The following is a 24,319-nucleotide window of genomic DNA, read 5'->3' as shown; positions in this document are numbered from 1 at the left end:
GGAACATGCAGTAATGTTAGAAGAAAAGGTAATGTTAAAAGATGTAGACATACATGCTATTTAAGTAACCATAAAAAAGATAATAATTTAGTGTTGCGACTTGTGATTGTCAAACAAACAGCTGCTTTATAGAATTTAGCAAAAAATTGATTACTTGCTGACTGCATCAAGTGAATCATTTCTTGTGTTTTTCTTCTACAGTTTCGCTGAATACAAAAGGTGTTTTGCAAAGCTGTATTGTTCGGTATAACTGAACAAAGATATTCGAATGTAGTTTCCACGATAATCAAGTATATTGTCATAAGGTGTTACGTTATGCATTAGATTTGTAAACGACTGCTATACGATGCACTTGTTTTTGTTTTGTTTTGCATTATTACGATTAAATTGATGGGGTGCTGTGTGGCCTAGTGGTTACGGTGTTCGACCCGTGTGACGTGGTACATTAAACCACAACAAGGTGCTACAAAATGAGTTTCATATTACTGAAAGACTTTAAAAATAGACATAATTTCCAGCGCCTTGAGTACCTAATTGTTGGCAGATACGTGTCGCTATTTAATACTCAGATATTGTTATTATCTTTGGTTGCTTAATTACTGTTCGCTTATGGCTTACTTTATTTGTGGTATGTTGTTTTATGTTGTCTGGAGAATTCGGTTTAATTTCCACGTTTTAATTTCTAACATTTATGTCTTGCTTTTAAGATCAACGTTTGAAATGTTAACATTTTCATTGGAATAATCAAAGTTTTCTGTTTTTGTAAAATTCACAGTTTCTTATGATTCATTTGATGGAGTTGTTTTGTTATGTAGATGTCCATCCCTTTGTCGACAAAATGTTAGTTGTTTCATTTTTTCTTTTTCCCCCAGTATGCCTTTGGTACTAAACAAATGATACAGTGCATCAATGTATATTACATGTCAGATTTTAAATTAAAATAATGTAAATATCTCAATTTTGTGTGCTAATCGTCAATGTACATTGTGCAAATACATCAGTCGGTTTAAAGTTATCATTTTATTCATATTTACCAAAGCCATGTCTGGGATTAATCAAAGTTCAAAACCTCTAATGGAGTCATTTTGTATATTGGACGTCCATTTTTGTATTCCTGCACTCTCAGAAAAATAATACATAGCTTAGGCAAACATTTACCAATGTTTAGATGTACTATACGAACTAGCTTGAAATTACGTAAAAAGTTACATAACGCGTGTGTGGTAAACATTTCTTGACAGTTGTGTAACAACTGACAAATATGTCGCGTTTACTGCGTGTGCGTCATGGGTAGGTGAACAGAAAAAGCAAACACGGATGGTAAACTGTTACGTGATTTGAAGCCTGCATGGCCCCTCATGGCCTCTCTATGGCAATGAAGGCATTCTCACTAAATATCCAAGAAAATATCTTTAGTAATTTTCAGAACCATGCACACTGTTCTTCTAGAATGAGTTTTGTTGCTTGCATGTCCCGTCAAAAATAAATAAATAAAAAAAAATATATAAAACAAGACGCTGATTGTTTAAGATTTATTTTTTGTTTACTGTTTAACTTTATTTTATTCATCAGCTCTTTCTATTTATCAGAATTGTTGATCATAATTGTATAAAAAGCAATACACATAAAGACACGATCACTGTTAATTACATGATAAATGGCGTTTTTGCGCAATTTCGAATAGCTGCTGTATGAACTGGACCCTATATGTTTGAAAATACTCAACAAATACAATGACAAACAACCAGCCCAACAAACAAGGTTGTTATTGCCCAGTACATTCGGTAAGGCCGTCCCTCACACAAACAGGATACAGTGTTTGTACTGCACTGCATCGTGTATAATACTTCCCAAGCTTTACTTTCATTTTGTAGTACGTGTGAAACTACTCATCGGTAGTATTGTGCATGCCTAAGTGAAGATAATTAGGAAAGTGGCTGGTGACGTGTGGGTTCAACAAATAAACGATAAATGGGACGAGATTTTTTTTTTTTTTTTTTTTTTTTTGGGGGGGGGAATAACATTATATCTTCCACTTTCGCAATGTGGCCATGGCATCAGGAGTCAAGCTATGGGGGGGGGGGGGGTTGAAGGCATTGGGCCTGGGACATCTTAGCCCCGGAAAAGTTTGAATTGTATGATGCTTTCTACAGACAATTTGAGAAGAAGTTTAGGAATTCTAGCATTCCATTTATATAACGTTTTGTATTAAGTAAATTAACATTTGCTCTGTCAGTTTCTTTTTTTACCACACCGACCATGCTGAAAGTGAAAACATAACTAATAACCTGCAATTACAAAACCGTATGGCATTAAAATAGATACTCAGTGCTTTTTATGTCTTTCAATGTACAATTGGCTCTTCAATGTGAATTTTATTTCGTCTGGAAGATATGGGGATACTATGAAAATATTAAACAAAGAAATGAACAGGGCACCGCTTTATTTCTCACATGGTATGGTGGAAATATACCCTGTTCCTGTCGTGCATAACACATTCGATTTTGATTCACTCCTTATAACGGAGTCTTTCTCTAAGAGTGATTGTGAATAACAGACTACCTACCCAACTAAAACTCAATCGTTTAAAGTCACTCTTAATGACCGGGCCGCCCAATAATCCGAAGGTTCGATAGTCCGAAAGTTCTTTAGTCCGAAGGTTCGATAGTCCGAATGCACAACACTTCAATAAGAGGGGGTTCGTTAGTCCGAAAATGAAATAAGGTTCGGTAATCCGAACATGCAACAGTCCGAAGGTGCCTTAGCTGGAGTCTGTGAATAAAGTTAGCTATATCAAGTTACTGGGTGGAATATTATCCTATCACATGTAATTATCTAATTTAATCACGTTATTTGTTGATTGCCAAACAATTTTCTGTCCTCTTAGAGCTTTGATAGTGTTTCTATACATTTTCTGGGATTAATTCAGTATTATTGTTTTGTTATAATTAGTTAATTGCTAATTAGGCCGCATTAATTACCATGAAATAAAAGAAAAGAAAAGGAAAGAAACTATTTTTTTATTTTTTTTTTGGGGGGGGGGGGGCATTTTCAGTGTGTTATAATAAATGTATTCTAACAACTACAGTAAATAGCAAAAATCAAAGTTTAACAATACCATTTTGAAAAAAAAGGCATTCATTTGCCAATATTGAGTGTGCACACATCAGAACCTTTTCCTATTCATAATTTTACAACCTACTACTCTGTTTACTTTTCTCCCAACAATCAAGGTCAGCGCCCAGACACTCATGGTGTACTCTACAATGCCTGCCCCCCCCCCCCATTCCCAACACAAATTACCCTGGTTCATTCATGCCCACTGTTTTTCACTCATAAATTTACAGCCATCTGGCTTCCTTCCACTAGCATCATCCAGGTCAGAGACCCAACGACCCCAACCACCCATTCTCAAATTTGTATCCTTGTGGAGACATTCCTTTGTTCTCGTGTAGTAAAGTGTTCAATTTTGAAAGTGAAGTTTCAAAATGCTCTTATTTTAACCAGAATTAGTTTCCTTGGCTGAAATTTGGACTTAATATCCCTTTTCTAAAACTCTTCCATTTGCGACGGATCAACCCACCTTGGAAATTCCTAGTTTTTGAGTAAAACCCATATATCTATTTCGTGAAAACCTTGTGGAGACCTATTCATCTATAGAAATTGCCCTGTGGAGACCTTTACAATGTTTTGTTCCCTATTGTGTGTGTGTGTCTCCACAAGGATACAAATTTGTAGTCATCTATCACCAGATCCTAGTATGGACCACAGGACGTCCTTCAGAGGGGGTGTCACTTGTCAGGTTTTAGGGACTGTCTCAGAATTTGCAAGAAAATCAAGGGCTGCCATTCGGTTTGTATAGACTTGTGCACAAAGTAGCACTGGATCCCTAGGGGTGAAACCCTACTGCCAAAATAGAACAATCTGTTTGATCAATGCCAGACCTCCTGTGGTTTTTTTCATGCAGCCATGAATGAATGGGCCTAATTGTTTATCTACAGTCTAGTCTTGGGGGAGGTCCTGTGGCCCCGGGTGTGTTTACCACGTGGCCAGGACAATATAAAACATAAAAATGTGAAGAGTCAGCATTCCATCCTAAATCCTGGTAAGGTTTAATTTAATCCGAAGGTTCATTAGTCTGAAGGTTCATTTGTTCGAAGGTTCGTTTTTCCGAATTTAGAATATGGTTTATTTGTCCGAAGGTTCAAAAGTCCGAAACAAAAATAAGTTTGAATAGTCCGAAGGTTCATTATTTCGAATTGACAACACGTACGGTTCAATAGTCCGAAAAGACTAGTATAAGATCCGATAGTCCGAATGAACAGAAATGTCCGATAGTCCGTAGTGTCAGACTGACGAATCGTATTGCCCATTCGGACTATCGAACCTCATTCTCAATTCGGACTTTCGAACCCTATCGAACCCTACCGTATATTCGGACTATCAAACCTTATCATCTATTCGGAATATCGAAACTTATTTTCTCTTCGGACTATCGAACCCGATCGTCTATTCGGACTATTGAACCCTCGGATTAATTAACCTTATTCCATTTTCGGACTAATGGGCCCTTCGGACTATCGAACTGTCTGACTATGGAACCATCGGACTATCGAATCATCAGACTATCGGGCTGTAACATAATAAACATGGTAATAATAATGTAATGTATTAAGCACAAATAACAGCGAATACGTGTGCTTTACAAATACGCATTATTATTTATCATTATAATTAAAATTATTAGATCCGCATAAAATTGTAAACAACCGATTGGAGGGGACACATCAGCGGCTTGCCCTGTGTGCTATGTGCCTCGAAAAGTCGGTCACTGGACTGACGCATCAACTCGAATGACGTATCAACATTAGCCGTACTATAATCTCGTGATTTTAAGGATTTGTGCGAACACGGCAGAGCATCAGCGGAGTCTCCTTTGCCGAAATTATCTAAAATTCCTTCAATTTCCAAGATGAATTAACATGCAGAAATGTCAGCGCGAATATCGTTAATAGGAATAAAACCGCCATGTCGCACAAAAGGCTGGGGAAAATGTGAAGTTGTGGCTTTGAAAATGAACTATTGACGGTGGGGATTTCTGAACGTAAACAGAGCAGCCTGTGTTGCAAGTAGAATTCCCCTATGAACACAGTTTTACTTTCATTCTGAACAACGAATATAAATATATTGTTTTTCATATTATATGTTTTTGGGACAAGTAATAATTTTAACAGAGTGTCAATGCTGGCATCATATTGTTTTTATTGTGTATATTCCATCCATGTACACATTGTGTTTCTGAAAATGAAATACAGTGATATCAGAAGATGTTTATGCCTGTGGACACAAACAGGAAACCTCATGTGTTGCAAGTTTAGTTTCTTTAAATAAGTTTAGGTCTGCGTTCATAAAGGATATGGACACTATGTGAAAAACAAATAAGGACAATAAAGCCGAACAGTTCATATTTACAAACTATTAAACTGTTGAAATTTCAGCTCAATAAGATTTCGCAATAAGAAAGGTAAATGCATATGTCACTGTTATGAAAAAGTACCCCCTTCCTCTAAATGGTGGTTTATTTGTTTATTTGCCAGCCTGTATTTTATTATTCATTAGCACCTAAACTCATTCTTATTTAAATTCACCAACGGCCAATCCACACTCGCTATTGGTGGCGTGGCGGAAATACGTTCAAGCTATTCTGTGCATATCCGGAGAGGAGATGCATTTTCTTCATTCTCGCAAGTAATATGATACATTTATTTCTTATATTTGTAGAAGTTATTCCATTAATCCTACCAATCAATCAACTGTTCCACTTAGCGTATGTTTCTTGACATTTTCAATAATTTTGTTGTATTTTGCGTGACATGATTGTCCCTCAGGAGTTGACAGAAGGAACAATCATTCTTTTTCCTAGATCTATGTCAATATTCTCTTAGTTAAATATAGGACATATGTTGTAAATTGGATTGTGTTTTGGTTTGGAAAAGGGATGGCACTATCCCATTCAGTGACACTTCTTCTCTGGTGACTTGTATGGCTTAGTATGGGTTGTAAGCATGACTGAGTCTTTGCTGGTTATGTCCGAGTGAAATGTAGAGTGGGCGGACATAAGAGATTAAGTGACTAAGATAGGTTGGGTAATCAAATGTGATTAAAGGTGCGAGCAGAGGATTATGTTCGCAAATCCTCTTGTTAGCAATAGCATGCTTTCGTGCCTTGCTGTTAGGCACTCTTCAGTTGCAAATAGGTGATTCAAAAAAGAATCGAGGCCGACTCGCGGAAAAGTTGTGGTTGGGATTGGTTGTATTCCAATCATGTATCGTAAGTTTGAAGTGTTGTGGTTACAACCATGTGACTTTAGTTGGTTTCAACTTGTTCCTCTAGTGAGGAGAGCAATCGGGTTCGGTTAGTTTTTTGGAAGAGCCGGAGTAGGTCGGGAGTGGGTTTAACTCTTGATTTTGTTTGGGTAGTTACTCCCGGATATGATTTAAGGCTTTTCTGAAGGCAACGAATTATGATTCGGGAAATGTTTCCGCACAGTAGTTTGTTGCCTTGGATTATGTTCCAGTGATGGTTGTTTATTGCTCGATTTAAGTGACGGTGTGTTATGGTTGGGTTGTATGTCGTGGTGAAGACAGGTGGAGTTTGTTTTGATTTTTCTTCATCCTAAGATTGTATGTGTTAAACCTGTGGGCAAGTTTAAAATTAGTGGCTTCCGGGTATTTTCTAGCGTTTCACTAGAATATGATTTCGGATGCCAATTGGTAGTTGAAAGGATGGTTTATAGAGCGTATGTTACGCATTATTAATGTAAATTGTAGTCTTCACTCCAAATAATTATTGATGCTGCTTACGAGTGATTGCGGTTTGGTTTAGCAGAAGTAGGTAAGATGTTGAGGCCTTCTCCAACAAGCCAAGATTTCGGTTTGCGATGGTTTTGCTTTGGATAGTTGGTTATGAAGGATTGATATTTTGTTCTGCTAATGAGCGCAAATGATTGGAGTTGGCTCGTTTGGTTTACGATTGCATTTGTGAGAGAAGTGGTTAGATTTATTTATTGATCTCTTGGTTTCTTGGTTGAGTTTCCTTCTTGCCATGGTAGTTGAGGGGTTTGTGGTTTGAATATAACGAATAAGGTAAGATGGGGTGGGTTATATTCCAATTTATTTATTATAACAATGGCAGAATGATGGATATTTCTCTTTTGAGAGGTTGTGTTAGTAAGAGACCGAGAAGTGATGGTTCATTGGTTTTCTCTCAGGGTTTGTATGCACGTATTGCGTGCGTGAGATGGCGCATTGAGCCGTGGCGGTATTGAAGTTTGGAAAAGGGATGGCACTATCCCATTCAGTGACACTTCTTCTCTGGTGACTTGTATGGCTTAGTATGGGTTGTAAGCATGACTGAGTCTTTGCTGGTTATGTCCGAGTGAAATGTAGAGTGGGCGGACATAAGAGATTAAGTGACTAAGATAGGTTGGGTAATCAAATGTGATTAAAGGTGCGAGCAGAGGATTATGTTCGCAAATCCTCTTGTTAGCAATAGCATGCTTTCGTGCCTTGCTGTTGGGCACTCTTCTGTTGCAAATAGGTGATTCAAAAAAGAATCGAGGCTGACTCGTGGAAAAGGAGAACATAACAGAGCGAAGGTTTATTTTGTTTTTATTGGATTAAGGATTATTTTCAAGATGGCGGTCGTCATCGATCGTTTGGCGGAAATCGCCCAATAACCAAAATCGGCTTAAAGACTATGAAAATAAATCTGTTAATTCCTAGCTGTGAAATAATACTATTTAAAGAGTGCGAACGACATTGTGGTCTAATGATGATAAGCTAGCAGTGTATATTTTTTCGCGCACAAAAGCAACCCAAGAACATTAAAACTAAATGTTTGTGTTTGTATTAAGGCAGACACCGGTAACAAATGTTCGTATCAATACAATCATACAAGTTATAAAATATTTAAAACTTAATGCAACTGGTTGAAGAGTAAGGACGGTATGTGTGTATCGCTAGAGAGAGTGGGAGTTGACATGATGCCAAAGTAATGATTTCGACTCGACTTCAGGCCTATTATTCCCTTCAGGTGCAGCATACGCGCCTGTGTTGTAGACTGACACTTGTCTGGCATGCACAGTGCATTGGACTATGAACTTTATTCAGCCCGTCAATGCATACTGGCAGCAATGTGTATAATTTATAGACGGGGTTGAAGTTCAAAGTTGGAGCACGCGTGTGCAAATAATATGTTATGATAATAGTCACGCATATTTCGGGACTAAGTGGAAAGTCCCCGTAGTTTTTGGAGCACGCAATACCACGGCAGCAATAACTCAACAATATTACAGCGATTTCGTCGTTGGAGGTTTATCTTACCCGACTAAATGTGCGAAAATCGACTTGGAGTAATATATAAAACACTGAGCCGGCCATAACGAACCACCAGTGCTGTTGGTTTTCACAAGAATTATGGTGAGTTTCAGTAATCTAACGTGCCTCATATTATAATGCGCTGTTGGGATTAGCATTCTAGCAATAGGCGGTAACGTACAAAACAGTTAATCCGTTAACACTTGGACTTTGTGTAGCAACCTACAAGATCTGCCCGGCAAACTGAGGTGAGAATCCTGTCATAAAGGTATTTTCCGTCAAATTTCAGACCAATTGGTCATTATCTTTCAGAAGAGAAATTCGCTTAGAAGGGAAATCCAGTACCGTGTTTCCTTTTTTTCAATGTAAAGCTGGTAATTATGATACAACTCTGGATAATTTTGTTCAGTTTAACTCTAGCCAATTCTGAATCTCTTAATCTCTCTTTGTACCTGGATTTTTCACTGTCGTGCTGGCTGCAAATATTTAACAAATTCCCATTTCTTATATCCCGCTTTTCAGTTTTCAGCTTGACACTATGTTATTCACTTGCGGCATGCGCAATACAACCAAAGAGTCTGAATTTCTTATAGAGTCCAAATTCGGTTCGGTGCTTCGGAAGTCGCTCGGCACAAATCTTGCTGCAGTCAATTTCTCTGTTTAATGTTATCATTAATATACTTTTGATGTTGAAACAGCTGACACTGAAGTTTCTTCCATGATATACATCACATAATGTTTACATCATCGTCAAATGGTTACAGCGCCCTCTTGTGATTTAAGACTGTATCCCATGGGCGCAGCCATGTTGTTTTCACCTCGCGTAGGCCCTATAAGGTTCCAGACCAATAAATGGACTGCCATAGACCTCAGTGATATTACGCGCACTTCCTAAAATTATTGCATGCAAATCGTAATTTCGCCGGCGAAGGCAATATTGATTTTTTTGAAAATCTTGAAAATAATCGCTTATATTATATTTTCAAAACCATGCAGAATGCAGACTCCTCTTCTACGATAGTCCCGTTTCAGGCATGTCCTAAAAAAAAAACCGCCCTCTTTCAAATTGACAAGGGATTCACACAACGGGTTTTGTTAAAGTTGCGTCAGTTGGGATTTTCCTCCTTTTATTTGAACCCCCCCCCCCCCCACAATTGATCAGCTCTTAATATTTATCACAATTGTATTTATTATAATAAAGCGCTCTAGACATAACGACAAGATCGTTGTACTTTAACTGTCATAATAGCAAGGTGTATCCGCTCAACAAATAAGAGTAAATAGCAATCAATGCATTTAAAACAACGAAATGTAACATAATTGCTCTAAAAACGCAGACAAGCACAATTCAGAGGTATTTAAAGACTTCTATTTCACGATCTATACTGAGCAAAAAAATGTATAGCAACCAACCAGCAATTTTCAACTAGCGTTGCTAGTCTCAATGTTATTAAGCTCTGCGGTCATTTGTCAAAGACTCAGATTATTTCTTGTGGGGTTCCATGCCATTGAATGCATACAGAAACGTGCAGTACGTATCATTCTTGGCCATGGCTATGACTCCTACACCACAGTACTCAGCGTGCTTGGTTTGCCTACTCTTAAATCTAGGAGGGAGGATCTGCTGCTTAAGTTTGGTAACAAACTTCTAACTCTAATAGATTTAGAAACATGCTGCCACCACCAGGGAAAGTGTGTGTAACAGAGAGCTTAGATCAACCACCATCACTGGCATGCAGGTCCCTAAGTGTAGGTATGTTAGATACAACAAGTCCACCATTCCATCATTAGTTAGCATATTAAATAGTATCAACTAGTGATTTATCTTGGGTATGTAGTACATGTACACATGTAGTTTAAAATACTTCCAGTGATTTATATTATGGTTTTTGCCCTGCCTGCGAATATGTACGGGGGAAGCTGCTCTGGGTTTGTTATTTGGCTTGCCGCTGTATTCGGTTTTTTGTGTGTGCTTTTGTTGGGTTATTGGGGTGCTTGTTTGTTTGTTGCTTGCTTGTTTGTATTTTATCAATTTCTCTTTTTAAACTACTTTTTTCTTTATGGATCGTAAATGTAAACTTTAGTGTGTGTGAATAATTGTATGCCTTGTATATCATGTCTGTTTGTTTGGTTCTCTCTTTTTAATCTAATAGTAACTGTAAGGACTTTTATGTAATGTAAAATGTGATGTGTGTAATGTTTCTACATGTAATGCATGTCTGGTTGTTGTTGTTTAGTTGTTTGTTGGGTGTGTTTGCTCGTTTGATGTTCGGTTTTTTTTTTGGGGGGGGTAAGGATTGTGTTTGTGTTGGTAATCTAAATGGCTTGTGTTTTTTATGGAATGTAAATGTTCACCTTTGGTGTGTGAATTTTTTGCTTTGTATCATGTCTGTTAGTTAGTTTCTCCCTTTCAAATTTTACTGTAACTCTAACGATATGAATTTTTAGCCTGATTTTGTAAATATTGTAATTGTCAGCATTTATGCTGTTGTGTACAATATATTTTCCTTTTTAAGAATAAACCAGAATAAATAAAATAAATAAATAAGAAATTAAGGTTGACAACTCTACAATGCCATTTTCTTTATAATTTAGAAAACGCATAAGCGTACCTCAACAAACTTTTTGCCAAGAGCTTAACATCTCTAATTTGTTTTCACCATTAAGGTGCACTAAATATTATTATGCTGTTAATTAAATGGATATTACTACATGTATAACATTACATTTACTTTTCTTTTCGGAACTATTGCAACAAAAAGAAGCCAACTGATAGACCGACCTTCTGTAAAAAAAGCAAAATACATTAAAGATGAATTTTTATACAGGGTGTATCCAATCAGGTATTCCATAATGGCGTTGATTGAGAAAAGGAATTAATCATAAAATTAGCTTAAAGAATTAGTCATCAGCTGTCCATTGATACCTCACTTGGCTCACTGAAATATCAACTGAGCACATTACCTTTTCTGGACGTGGTTATAAATCAATGCCCCCCCCCCAAAAAAAAAAAAAAGAGAGAAATGTTAAGGGAAAAAAAAAATAAGTGGCAAGGTCCAATTTCAATTTAAGTGATTCTCCAAAAATGTATTAAAAATCTTGAATATCAAAGTTGAGTTTGTTATAGATATGTCTATACTAATACATTAAAATAACCCGTGGTAAGACCGAATATAATAGGCCTATGCTTATTTAAAATACCATGCATTGTACTGACATTCCATGGCACGCTGTAATAAGGTTATTGGGTACATAATAGCACTCCATTTTTTGCATATTACTCGTCTTTTTTGTACCCCCAACATGGCGCCGCAATCGTAAAAAAAATACGGCCTGTTAAGACACAGGAAAACGGTTGACGCAGTTGAACGAACGCTGATGTCGATTGATCAGTTGTCATCGAACTCAGGCCGGATGACACTCAAATTCTCGTAACGCACTCGGTCAAAAGAAAAATAGGTCTGAAAGTAAATGAAATGAACAATGTCCTTTATAAGCGTGTGTGCATACCCTCGTGGTTAGGGCCTAGCCAGATTTTAAAATACCACACGAGTAAATAAAGATTGCCTCCAACAAAAATTGTGATACATGTATTAAGTGCAGTGTACCTATCTAAACAAAAGGAAAATGTTTTGTTTATTTTCCTCTATCTAAATATCTAAGAGGATGCGGTGGGCTAGGATGACTTTGATGCGAAATTGATGCTATACTTACATGATCAATTTTACTGTCATCCGTGCCACTTAGGGTAGATACCAGTTCAGAGAAACTTGGTCTGTTGTTCGGATCCTCTTCCAAGCACTTACGCATCAGGGCGTAACTAATTTAAATGAGTCACAGGGAAACCTTATGAGTGAAGATTCTTTTGATTTTCAGATCCGCCTATTAGCACTCGCTTAGGCAGAAATCACGTGAATGAATGTTTTTTTAACAACAAAATATTTTGTAGCATAAACTAGAAACACATGCAGTGATGAATATAGCAGCTAGTTCATTGTTACATATGGCTGCATCTCTCTTTATCCACAAGACTATACCTTTTCAAAAAGACTTCCAGACTATTTAAGTAGCCCCAGGCCCACGTCATACGCATGCATACTTCTACTCATCAAACTGGTGGCTCGGCATTGACAAAAAAGTATGGCCCACGGAGCATTGTAGCTGGGTCATGTTTGCCGTACGAGCCAGCTTGAATGTTGACACGCAGAGATGTTGACCCTCGCTATCTACTGTTCCGCCAAGAGGACGTTTCAGCAGGTCTTTTTTAAGCAATAATTATATATTTTGGACGAAAACTACCTGTTGATAAAACTGAGCACCTATTAAGTGAACATCTTACCTTTTGTCGTCACAGTTGCTGGGCTTGGGCATACGGTATCCTCCGTTCAGCTTCCCGGCTAGTGACTCGCTCTTGGTGGTCGGGTAGGGGGTTCCCCCTTCATAATGTACGTTAAATATAAATTAGATACAGTGGAAAAAGAGGAAAGGACCAATTGTTTAGTTTTCACACTACTTCCAAGAATCTTGATGGAAATAAAGTTGCCTTCAACAGTTTGATAATGGCAGGACAGAAAAGGCAGTATATTTTTAAGCAGAATATGTCTTACCTATTGTGGTTATTTCCCACAAGAGGATGCCAAAAGACCACCTGATGATTAGAACAATTAAGTCAAGAATTCTTTAATTCTGTGACGGGAAATATTTTGCCAAAAAAAAATGTAGATTTAGGTCTGCATCACGCATAAAATACTCCAAACGATAAACAAGGTTATTTGTACTTACACATCACTCTTTGTCGTGTACCTCTTATACCTGATTGACTCAATAGCCAACCAGCGGACTGGAACCCGTCTCTATAAGTGAAATAAATGAAGCATAATAATAATAAAAATATTCAAATGCCAATGAAAAGACATGAAAACTAACCTTAAAAAATCATGGGTTAAATTTGACCAGAAATCATGGTCATATTTGATCTGATCTGTTTTTTTGGGTCAAAATCACACTTTTCCGAGTCAAATTGACAAATACAATGACCACGAGTATTGTCATTTTGATTCAAAAAAGTGTCATTTTCACGAGGAAAAGTTTCAGGGCAGAAAAAGCCCGGAGTCCTGGTCAAATTAGACTCGGGACTTTGTGTAGATTGTACTTTTTGTCAACTTCTGATGATATGGGAATGTCCCATTTAATGTCCTAGCTTACATGCCAAGAAAGAGGTCGAGAATCAAGATCATACATATTTGCAATCTCTCAATCAAAGTCAAATTACAAGAAATATCACCAACAGGGGGGGGGGGGGTGATGAATACCGAAAAAGAATTGCCTTACTTTGCCACAATTGAATTGAGATTTGACTTGAACTCAATGGACTATTTATAGACTTGTGACTGACGAAATTATTACCTCCCCCAAGGAGGTAATGGTTCTATCGGTGTTGGTTTGTCATTTAATAAGATAACTCAAGCAGTTCTAGATGTAATTTTATGAACCTACTTTTATGGGTGGTCCTTGATACAGGTACGAGTCCATTAGATTGTGGAATTGATCGAGATCTAAGTCTGGTTGCAGATATTCTTTAAAGGATTCCTCACCATTTTGTATGTGCGAATACATGTATATGCTATGTGAAGAGACCATGAAATTGGGACACGTGTTTGGGTCACCAGCGTGCAGTTTATGGCTGCAGACCAGTAAATAAATATCCATAGACCCCACTGATAAATGCCCCCAATTCAGAAATTCGGGATAAATACTCACAACTCTCTGCTGTATTCACGACGTACTACAAATTAAAGCTTATTTCATCATCTTTCATTTTCTGTTCAATTATCTGGGTGTTCACTAATGATTTTTGAGGGAAAATTCCATCCAAAGATGATCACTCCTAAAAGCAGTCCTGAAGCCCATCACCTACGCTCCATTGCAAAATAGAGCCATTTTAGGGCCTAATCATCATCATCCACATTTCACAGAAATGCAAGCTCGCATTCCTCTGCCTTTTTTTTTTACAAATCATCAAGTTCACGGCCTTCACAATGAATTCAAATTGAAAAATTTGAGGGCATGCAAATCGTGATTTGGCTGGTGTAGGCAATTTCGGACCAATTTACTGGTCTGCACCCTATCAAAAGCGAGATGGGAAAAAATCCCCTAAACCATGCACGTGTACGGCATAGACCCCAATGACAAATGCCCCCACTTCAGAATAGGGAAAAATACTCACAACTCTCTGAGGTTTTCAAGACGTACATCAAAGAAAAGCTTATTTCATCATTTTTCATTTTCTGTTCAATTTTCTTGGGGTTAACAATCAATGTCTTTTGGGAGGATATACTATCCAAAGATGATCACCCCTAAAAGCAGTCCTGAAGCCCATCGCTAATTTAAAAATGGACGCCTACCTCCATTGCAAAATATAGCCATTTGAGGACCTAATCATCATCTACATTTCACAGATCTACGAGCTCGCAGTCAGCTACACGGCTTCCAACCTTCTTTTTTATCTTTGTTTTTTGACCAAATCATCAAGTTCACGGCCTTCACAATGCTCTAATACTGACGAAATTTTGGACCGATTTACTTGTCTGCATCCCTATGTGCTCAAGCGCACACAACACTGAAATCAACAGGTCAATGGACTCAACCATTTGATACTATGCGTGAGTGGCGAACGTGCAATCAAATATGCAAGTCCAGTGGATATGGGTGAACAGGTATTTCTGAGGTGATTTTGTGGAGGTGTGCGCTTTCTGAGTGCTTTTTAGCTGACTTGTTTTTCACTAGTAACTGTCTTACTTGTGTCTGACTGGCAATATGAGCTTTGTAAAATACTTTCAGCATCGTATGTACCTCTCTAAAACTGAAATACGAACTTAGTATATAGGTCTGGAGTTTAGTTTAAAGCAATTACCTTTGACGTTTGGACGTAGATATCCTCCCCTCTGGACAGTCCAAAGTCTGAAACCTTAGCAGTCAGCCCTTCAGATAGTAGGATGTTCCGGGCAGCCAAATCTCGGTGGATCACCTTTTAAGATCAAAGAACACAATAACAATACCTCTGAATCCATTGTGGAACTGCTCACTGAGGACAGAGCCTTCATTTTAGCCGCACGTAAAGTCCAAGGCCAAATTTTGATTTAATTTCGGGCCAGATTTGACCTAAAGCTGGGTAGAATTGAAACATGCCATATCTCTGTGTTACTTTTCGGGGTCATTTGATCCAGAATAATGTCATTGTGACGAAACAATTGTCATTTTGACCACATTGATTTTAGTATACGTGAAATGTTTGATTTGAACCATGAGCGTGTCATTTGTCATCTGACCCCCGGATTCCAGAGGTAGATTCTTGAATCTACACCGGGACTTTTAATAGTGTAGGTTATCATTTTGATCTGGAATGTGATCAATAGAACCAAGAATAGTATCAATCCAAATAAAACTCGGACTTTGTGTCAAATCCAAACAGGGTTTCAGTAGAGTGTAAATATGAAAACTTAGCCTTTCATAATCAATAACTGAAAAAATGCAAACATGCGACGGCTCCTTACCCCCGCTTTAGCAAGGTGCTCCATTCCCTTGGCAACATCCAGAGCAAACTTGACCAGCTGATCGGAAGACAAGGCATCCTCGTCTGAGTCTGACTGTGAGCGAGCCGTCCGCAGGTAGCTGCGCAGATCACCGCGGGGAAGATACTCGAACGCGACGTACAACACCTCTGATTAAGACACAGTATGGTTTCTGGAGTCAAGGTCACACGCTATTTTCACGTGTTTATGTAAACACGTGATAGAAAGCAACTCGTTCATCTTTGTTCAACTTGATTAAAAAGGAAACTACCAAACTGAACTAAATATACATTGTCTTAATCTCAAATGTAACTTTGTCTTTTATTTACGGGTCTGTTTTCGTTGTTATTCAGTCAGTTATTACCAATAAATGTTTACAATAAACCGAATACATACGTCGATGCTGACATGCGCCAAGCAGCGAGACGACATTAGGATGGTGGCCGAAAGAGGTCATCGTGCGAAGTTCATCGATGAAATCACCTTTCTCACTCGCCGATGCGTGGCCTGTTTAAGAAACACAATGTTTAACATTATAAAGGTATATAGCTGTCAACTTAGTATCACAAAGTTGCCGTGTATATTCGAAATGTGATTAGAACAGACCAACCCATTAGGCCACGCCCACTGCGCAGGTGGACAAGAAGACGTGCGCCTCACTGAATGCCCCATTGATAATGGACATGAATGACATGCCACCATTTCCATCACATGCATGTACCCATGTAAGACACAAATACACGGATGTGATTGGTTAAAACGCCTTTGGGCGGGGCTTAATTGTCTGTGTATTGCCATTAGACCTTTGTATACAATGACCTCACATCATAAGTAGTTATAAGTTACCTTTGAGCATCTTGATGGCAGCCCTTGTCAGTTCTCCATCTTTTATCACAGCACCTGATCGTACCTCACCAAAGTTCCCTCTTCCGAGGACTCGCTCGTCCATGATGAGGTCGCTGCGAGGCACTTTCCACCCCTCAGCCCAGGGAGGTAGATTTTCATCATCATCACTATCAGGTAGCATTGGTGTTTCCTCCTGTGGTGGTATAGTGTCATCATACTCCACCTGCGGAGAACTTGTGTCTTCGTATTGGTGTGCAACCTGCTGTGAAATTTTGTATTCGTACTTGTGTGAATCTTGTGGTGAAATCCTTATTTCGTATTTGTGTGGATCTTGTGGTTCAATTCTGTCCTCATATTTCACTTCCGGTGAGCTGCCGACCTCAGACTGACCGGGTTGTCCTAAAGCATCCTGGTCCAAAGCAACATCCTTGAAAGAAAGAGACACAAAAAGACAACATATGTATTATTTGATGCAAAACATATCTATGTTTTCCCTCATCTTATCAATTTCATCTGCAAACTAGCCAAGCTTCCCTCGTTTTCAATGAATGTAAAGCCACTCTGAAAAGCTTTTGGCATTTAAGAAAAAAAATTCTTGTCAAGTCTGTAGCACGTTTTAGAATTGTAGAACAATTCGCCCGTTTTAGGCCACTAGACTTTTTGGCTGTTTACAAAATTGATTGATTTTGAAGCTCCTGAGTTTAATTTGAAATTCATTATTTTGCTTTCATTTGATTACATGTATAATTGAATTTAAACATATTTAAGATGTTTACATATATTTAAGGCCTGACAATTCGTATTTTTTGTGCATGCAACTTTCATTTTCCTATCGTTATATAAATAATAAACCTGTTTAAAATTATCGCGTGACAATTTCAATAAAATTCCTTTACACTAGAATTTCCCTTTCCATTTTTCGTTTTTCTTTCTGTCGTAAATATTTCCATTTTAATTTATTATAAATATCAGCCTAATAACAAAGGCTCACCATTTCGATAGACGATCGCACGTCTCGTTTGCTCTGAAAACTACGCTGTTCTCTTCGGTTCCTTCTAGACTTGACGAGCATCACGATTGCCATGACAACCAATGCGCTTAGAACACTGACCACAGTTACTATGGCGATAAGCACTCCATTTGCACCTTTAACGAGAGCATCTTTTTAATTGAATAACGAGCAGGTTATTTGTTTAAAATGAGATTATTTCACATATTTTCAAGACAAATCAATGTATCCTTTTGCTGACACATTCAAAGAAAGACCCGGATCAGATTTGATCCGGAACCCGGGTCAAATTTCACCTGATGTATTTGAGGGTCAAATTGCTTGTTTTTGGGGTTTTTTTTGGGCTGGTCAAATTGACACCTTTTTTTTCAAATTATGGGTGTTGAATAATAATTCAGAACGTGTAAATATTACTCAACAAGTTTCATTTGACCCTGAGAAGTATCAGGTCAAATATGACGCGAATTCTGGGTCACCTCTTACCCCGGAACCTTTAAGAATGGGTATTACACCTGAACAAAGGAAAATAAATCACATGACTATGTCGGACAGGGTCATACGTCAGAATCATAAGCTTTCCAAATGTTTAAGGTATAACTTTCTGTTCATCCTTTCTCTTTGCTATGAAGCATCGTTATGAAATCATCTTTCCGAATAAAAATCGAATGTTTCCCTTTTCAAAATTTCAGATTAGAATTGAAGTGAATATGGACTATATCAGAACATATATTATGAAGTAAAACAGTAAATTTAGTTGAATAAAGTTTGTCTTTGCAACAAAAATAGAAGAACTAAATTGAAAGGTAGTGTGGACTTTACGGTTGTATCACATAGTTTGCTTTCTCTTCAGTTGTGTCATAAACAAGAAGATGAGTCATGCAAATTATTGTCAGGGAAAATTAAAAGACCTTACTTAAGATCGAAAGAGATACCCTCTGTCACAAAACGGCTTTTGTTTATCTTTCTCCGTAATAATATTTTCATAGTGTTCATAATATTGTAATCTAAGACAAGGAATGGGTGTCCAAAATACATCACCTGAACTCTGTGCACATTCTGCTATTGAATACCCAAATCTTAACGACCATAGAACTTCATGAAGTGTTAAGATAATTCACACTTCAGTTTGCTTGATGAGTCCCTTGAATTTACACTAAAACACACATTGAGATTGTATCAATGTATGACAGAACAAACACATGATGCCCATTTTGGTGACATAAATTTGTTTCAAGGTAAAGAAAGTAACATTTAAAAAAAATATCTCAGGGAAAACAAACGAATAATGACATTGAGACGTATGCCTCAAGGTGAAATTACTGGCGGGTAAAAAGAGGTCTGGGACCAGCAAACACATACAATACTCACCTACACAAGGCGTTATCAGCACTCTGGTCCTCAGTGACTGATCACTGCTCGTTGCAAGGCACGTTAGGTTACGTTCTCGAGTCTCGTTGCCAGGGTTTGTCACGGTGTGCCAGCTGCTCACGTTGACCAGCCCAGCTCCGGTCCGTGCCTCGCTTTTAGTAGCGATCATCTGATTCCCAAGCATCCAAGTGAAGTTCCAGACCCCTGGTTTGGCGTCTTGAATCCTGCACTCGAAAAGCCGCGTAGTGCTGGACTGGACGCAGACGGGGCCAAACTCGGGATCGTCCAGCACAGCTCCCGTGGAGGGGTCCAGCAGATGCAGCGTGGCATCTCGTCGGTCCACCGAGGAGTCGTCAAATCGGGTTAGGCCAAAAAACAAATAAGTCTCCGGTTTCTGGTATGCGCGCGCGTCGCCGTAGCCATGCGCGTCGGCAAAATGAACAAAAAGAGGTTTTTTTCAATGAAAGATGATGTCTCAAAACCGCCAAATTCACTGGTTTGACTGGAATCCTGCTGCTGCACTTTATTTTAACGTGTTTTTTTTAGATGGGGTTATGATCGAGAATAAGCTTTATGTGGCCTCTCTGGACTCCCATTTGCAGTCAACAGCCGACATTTGAAGCAAGGAAAAAAAAAACAGGTAAAAAAAAAAAAGCCGCGTCGCCGCACCCCTTTTTTGGGCAAGCTCCATACCAGAAACCGGAGCCTTTTTTAGGCCTTATCGAAGGGATCATCGAAGGGTGGTGGAATGAAAACAAACACACAAGCAAAACCAATACACCTCAAATGCTTTGAAGGCGGTCCTGCATTGTCTTTTCTTGTCACGGTAGTGTACAAAACAAGTTGGGGATATTAACCAATCTGTGGTTTACTTATTATAATGTGTTTGGGATTTTTATATTAATAAATGTTTTAACTTGAGGCTTGATAAAGAATAGCCAGGGGTTAAAAAGGAAACTTTAATGTAAAAAAAAACCCGGAAAAGTGGTTTATTGAAGTGAACAAAATCTTTGGATCGGGTTCTGTAATAAGCAGACTCACGTATAACATCGAGCAGCACAGTCGCACTATAATCCTTTGAGCCTAGGGACAGCATCCTACACACGTAGACACCTCCTGATGTCTCCGTAACAGGGTCGATGGTCAAACTGCAAACCTTGTGGGTATCATTCCAGAGGTCGATGACGTTTTGATCGTCACAGATAGGCCAGGTCAATGGCTTGTTGTTGAAAAGCCATCTAAATAAAATGTCTTTCCCTATGTAATCACCGGAAAGGATGCACGTGCACGTGAAGGTGATGTTGGATCCAACGGTGGCATATTGTGGGTTTCCTCCCTGGATCTTGAGTTCTACCGCTCCAGCTTCAAAGAAAGTTGAAGATCCGCATGAAATTATATTGTAAACCCGACGACTGGAGGGGGAAAATCAACGCGGCTTGCCCTAAATGCGCTATGTGCGTTGACAGTGGGTCGACATGTAGGCGCGTATCCAGCCGGGGGGGGGGGGGGGGGAGGTGGCCAACCATAGAAACCCATTGAAAATTATGCAACCCCCCCCCCCCCTTTGCTCTGACACCTGAAAACAATTATATTGGTAATAATATACACCTTGGTACAAAATACGGACAGAGCCAGCTGGGTTAATTCTTGTAAAAATTCCTGGATCCGTTAGACGCATCGATCACGAACCGAACTCGTGATTTATACGGAGTAACCAAAAATAAACCACACATACTTATGGGCAAGGACGGCAGAGTATACACGAGCCTGCTCCGACGAAATTATCGAAGCTTAATTCTTCAATTCACAACAGGAAATTATATTCACCAGTGATTATTTTTCCTGCACCAGTGATTATTTTTACCTGCATTTACTTTGATTTCTATTCAGTGAAGAATAATGGGCTTACCTTCGGAAGCATGCAAACAAGTCAGCACAAATATCGTTACGAGGAATAAAACCGCCATGTTGAACAAAAGGCTCTGAAATTTAATGTTCCGTCTATAGGCCTATTATGTGGTTCTGAAAATGAAATTCTCACAGTGATCAGTAAATGCTGCTCTTTGCCTGTGCATTAATAAAAACAAAACAAATAGGAAACAAACCTCATATATTGTGAATTTAGTTCTCTCGTACGTATGAGTGCAGTTCTGCTTTCACTTTCTTTAAAGGAAATTTAAATGGAAACCATGTATTTTTGCTGATTCAAGGAACAACGAGACAATGAATAACACATTATTAACCCGTCAAATGTTCAGCTTGGTAAGATATCATGATATAAACAAGTGTACGAATACATTTTCTTATTTTCCTCGACTCAAAACCAGCTCATTTCCAAAATGTTAATTGATGTAGGTTTTGACTGGGATCCTAGTATTACTTTTTTATTTATTTCTTATTTCAACTGGGTGTCCCATTCAGTGGAATCCACTGGCCTCCCATGAGTCCCACCATACACAAAATACAACAAACACAGCAATCAATATTAAAAGACATACACATTAACATAAAGTCAGATTAATTTTAAATGTCATCAAGCATATGGGAAAATAGGACCCCAAGCTAATAACCAGAAGCATTAACCCCGTATTTCCCAGTTTGTTACTCGGGGAAAAGTTGCATTCTCAACTTAATTTGTTCATTGGGAGCATTATTCGCAAAACAAATTTAAGCCGTTTAAGTCAAACCATCCGTCGCGATCGAGGAAGTTATAATAGTTCCTCTTGTCTAGAACATGACATATTAGCCCTACAGGAGCATGATGCTTGATTTAGCCTATATAGATATTGAAAGAAAGGGCAGGACAGCAGACTGGTGACGAGTCTATGATTGGTTGATTCGCTCTCCTTTAATTACTGATTGTTCTCAAATTACAATGATGAAGATAGTAGCTGAGCTGATTAGGTTAATTTACTGATGAAGACTTTAAGCCGTGGAATGGGAGCCGTGAACTGCAATGGAGGTTGTGTAAGCCGTGTGGTAGGCCGTGGTTCTACAAGAAAAAAAAATAATACAATAATAAATATTGGAACCTACATTTATGAGGTGACATGTAAAAACACATGAAAATGGACTAAGATTCATGTAATAATTTTCCCCAGTATCAACTAAACTATCTAACAAACTGAGGGATTAGATAAGCTATTATAAGCCCCAAATTACACTAAATTAACAAGCAATAATGATGAAATATGAGGGCATAATCCTTAGTAAAAAGATCAATAAAATGTACGTACATGTACCCATAAAACAACATGTGATGAAACCCACGTTATTTATCCATTACAACCCCCCCCCCCCCACAAAATATCCCTTAAAATCATCTATAAATCTACTCACTTTTAGCTTCTACGCATGGCCGCTGATGGACGGCATACAGATGATTAGGTAAATTTGGGTTAACATGGGATTTTACGTTTGATTGAAGGTACAATTGGGAGATTTATCGGAATGATTTCAGGACAAATGTGACTAAAATTGGAATCACGTTGGAATTTTCTAGATTCATAATCACGAGAGGGCGCTATACCAATTTAACGCTTAGACACTTTCGTACAGCCGCCCCTAAATTTGACCATAAAATTTACTAAATCTGAAAGTGTCCCTAAGAATCACAAGAGTAATGATACAAGTTAAGAGTTTAGGTGTTGTCGGGTTCAGTAGCTGAGCTGATTAGGTTAATTTACTGATGAAGACTTTAAGCCGTGGAATGGGAGCCGTGAACTGCAACGGAGGTTGTGTAAGCCGTGTGGTAGGCCGTGGTTCTACAAGAAAAAAAAAATAATACAATAATAAATATTGGAACCTACATTTATGAGGTGACATGTAATAACACATGAAAATGGACTAAGATTCATGTAATAATTTTCCCCAGTATCAACTAAACTATCGAACAAACTGAGGGATTAGATAAGCTATTATAAGCCCCAAATTACACTAAATTAACTAGCAATAATGATGAAATATGAGGGCATAATCCTTAGTAAAAAGATCAATAAAATGTACGTACATGTACCCATAAAACAACATGTGATGAAACCCACGTTATTTATCCCTTACAAACCCCCCCCCCCACAAAATATCCCTTAAAATCATCTATAAATCTACTCACTTTTAGCTTCTACGCATGGCCGCTGATGGACGGCATACAGATGATTAGGTAAATTTGGGTTAACATGGGATTTTACGTTTGATTGAAGGTACAATTGGGAGATTTATCGGTGAATCTGCCAAAGATTACCGACGAAAATATGCTGTGCGCAGATCCAGAAGATTTTATTGTCTTGTACAACTTCTGACAGTTTTGGTAGTCGTACACTTGTCAGGCTCAGGTATAGGCACAGATTGACTACAATAAATAAAATGGAAAATAAAATGTATGTGTTACAAGAAATAATCCCGAGTTTGTGTAACCTAATTAACAGAATCAGCTGACTGAATTACATATCACCTACATGTACATGTACTCTAAATACTTGCACACAAATGTCCAAACTAAAGGCTAAATACACGTACACATGTGTGTAGAACCCTACAATGTACAAGGACAGATGAGCTTATCGGCCATGACCTAAATGCAAGAAGGGTTTATGTACACCCTGTATGATACTTGTACATGTGCTTAATAACAAGATCCAAAATAACATGCGTGGAAAATACATGTACATTTGTACATCTTTTAGGCTTACAAAATATCACTAAATCTCACAGTAATTACTAGATCATTGATATAAATTATTTAAGAGTAACCAACCGTTTAATAAACCTTGGCCAGTTAATGCTTTGGGCGAAGAATTCCACAGGTTGCAAATTCTGTCGTCATTGACATGATTGAGCTGAAGCCATGTTGCTTTTTGCTTAGCTCCCGTATTCCCGCAACAGCGCCCTCACTTGGCAAAACAAAAAATAAGAAATCTATCTGAGTTTGGCCGCTACATACCGGCCCTCTAATTGGTTATTAATCAATAAGCAATTACATAATACCAATAAACAAGGTCAAACTTTACTATTATCTTTAAACTAACACTTGAAATCTTGGTGGATACAACGCATAACAATATGTCTGTAAATACTGACAACTACTCAACACTGCCTTCAACTAGAAGACATAGCTTTGTTACAGGGCGAACTAAAGTAGAAGTTTTGTC

General features: G+C 38.2%; 1 protein-coding gene and 1 long non-coding RNA gene across 2 annotated transcripts; both read right to left on the bottom strand.

Moving 5' to 3' along the window:
- Positions 1-11,767: 11,767 nt before the first annotated feature.
- LOC119732120 (hepatocyte growth factor receptor-like) lies at positions 11,768-21,139 on the bottom strand. The gene is made up of 13 exons (XM_038205515.1): positions 21,082-21,139; positions 20,214-20,534; positions 19,173-19,502; positions 17,787-17,956; positions 16,796-17,222; positions 16,346-16,456; positions 15,932-16,098; positions 15,292-15,405; positions 13,161-13,231; positions 12,986-13,026; positions 12,718-12,814; positions 12,093-12,198; positions 11,768-11,839 (listed from the first exon to the last, which is right to left on the bottom strand). Exons 1-13 carry the CDS (start codon positions 21,137-21,139, stop codon positions 11,768-11,770), a joined length of 2,085 nt encoding a protein of 694 aa, XP_038061443.1.
- A 2,284-nt stretch (positions 21,140-23,423) lies between these two features.
- LOC119726478 lies at positions 23,424-24,306 on the bottom strand. Its single transcript, XR_005270829.1, has 2 exons — positions 23,926-24,306; positions 23,424-23,520 (listed from the first exon to the last, which is right to left on the bottom strand). It is a non-coding gene; the product is annotated as an uncharacterized LOC119726478 (long non-coding RNA).
- Between the last annotated feature and the right edge of the window lie 13 nt (positions 24,307-24,319).

Source organism: Patiria miniata, unplaced genomic scaffold (genome assembly GCF_015706575.1).
Source record: "Patiria miniata isolate m_02_andy unplaced genomic scaffold, ASM1570657v1 HiC_scaffold_1, whole genome shotgun sequence".
Classification (NCBI taxonomy): domain Eukaryota; kingdom Metazoa; phylum Echinodermata; class Asteroidea; order Valvatida; family Asterinidae; genus Patiria; species Patiria miniata.
The sequence above is the reverse complement of the archived record's forward strand: the minus strand, read 5'-3'. Positions and strand labels throughout refer to the sequence as shown.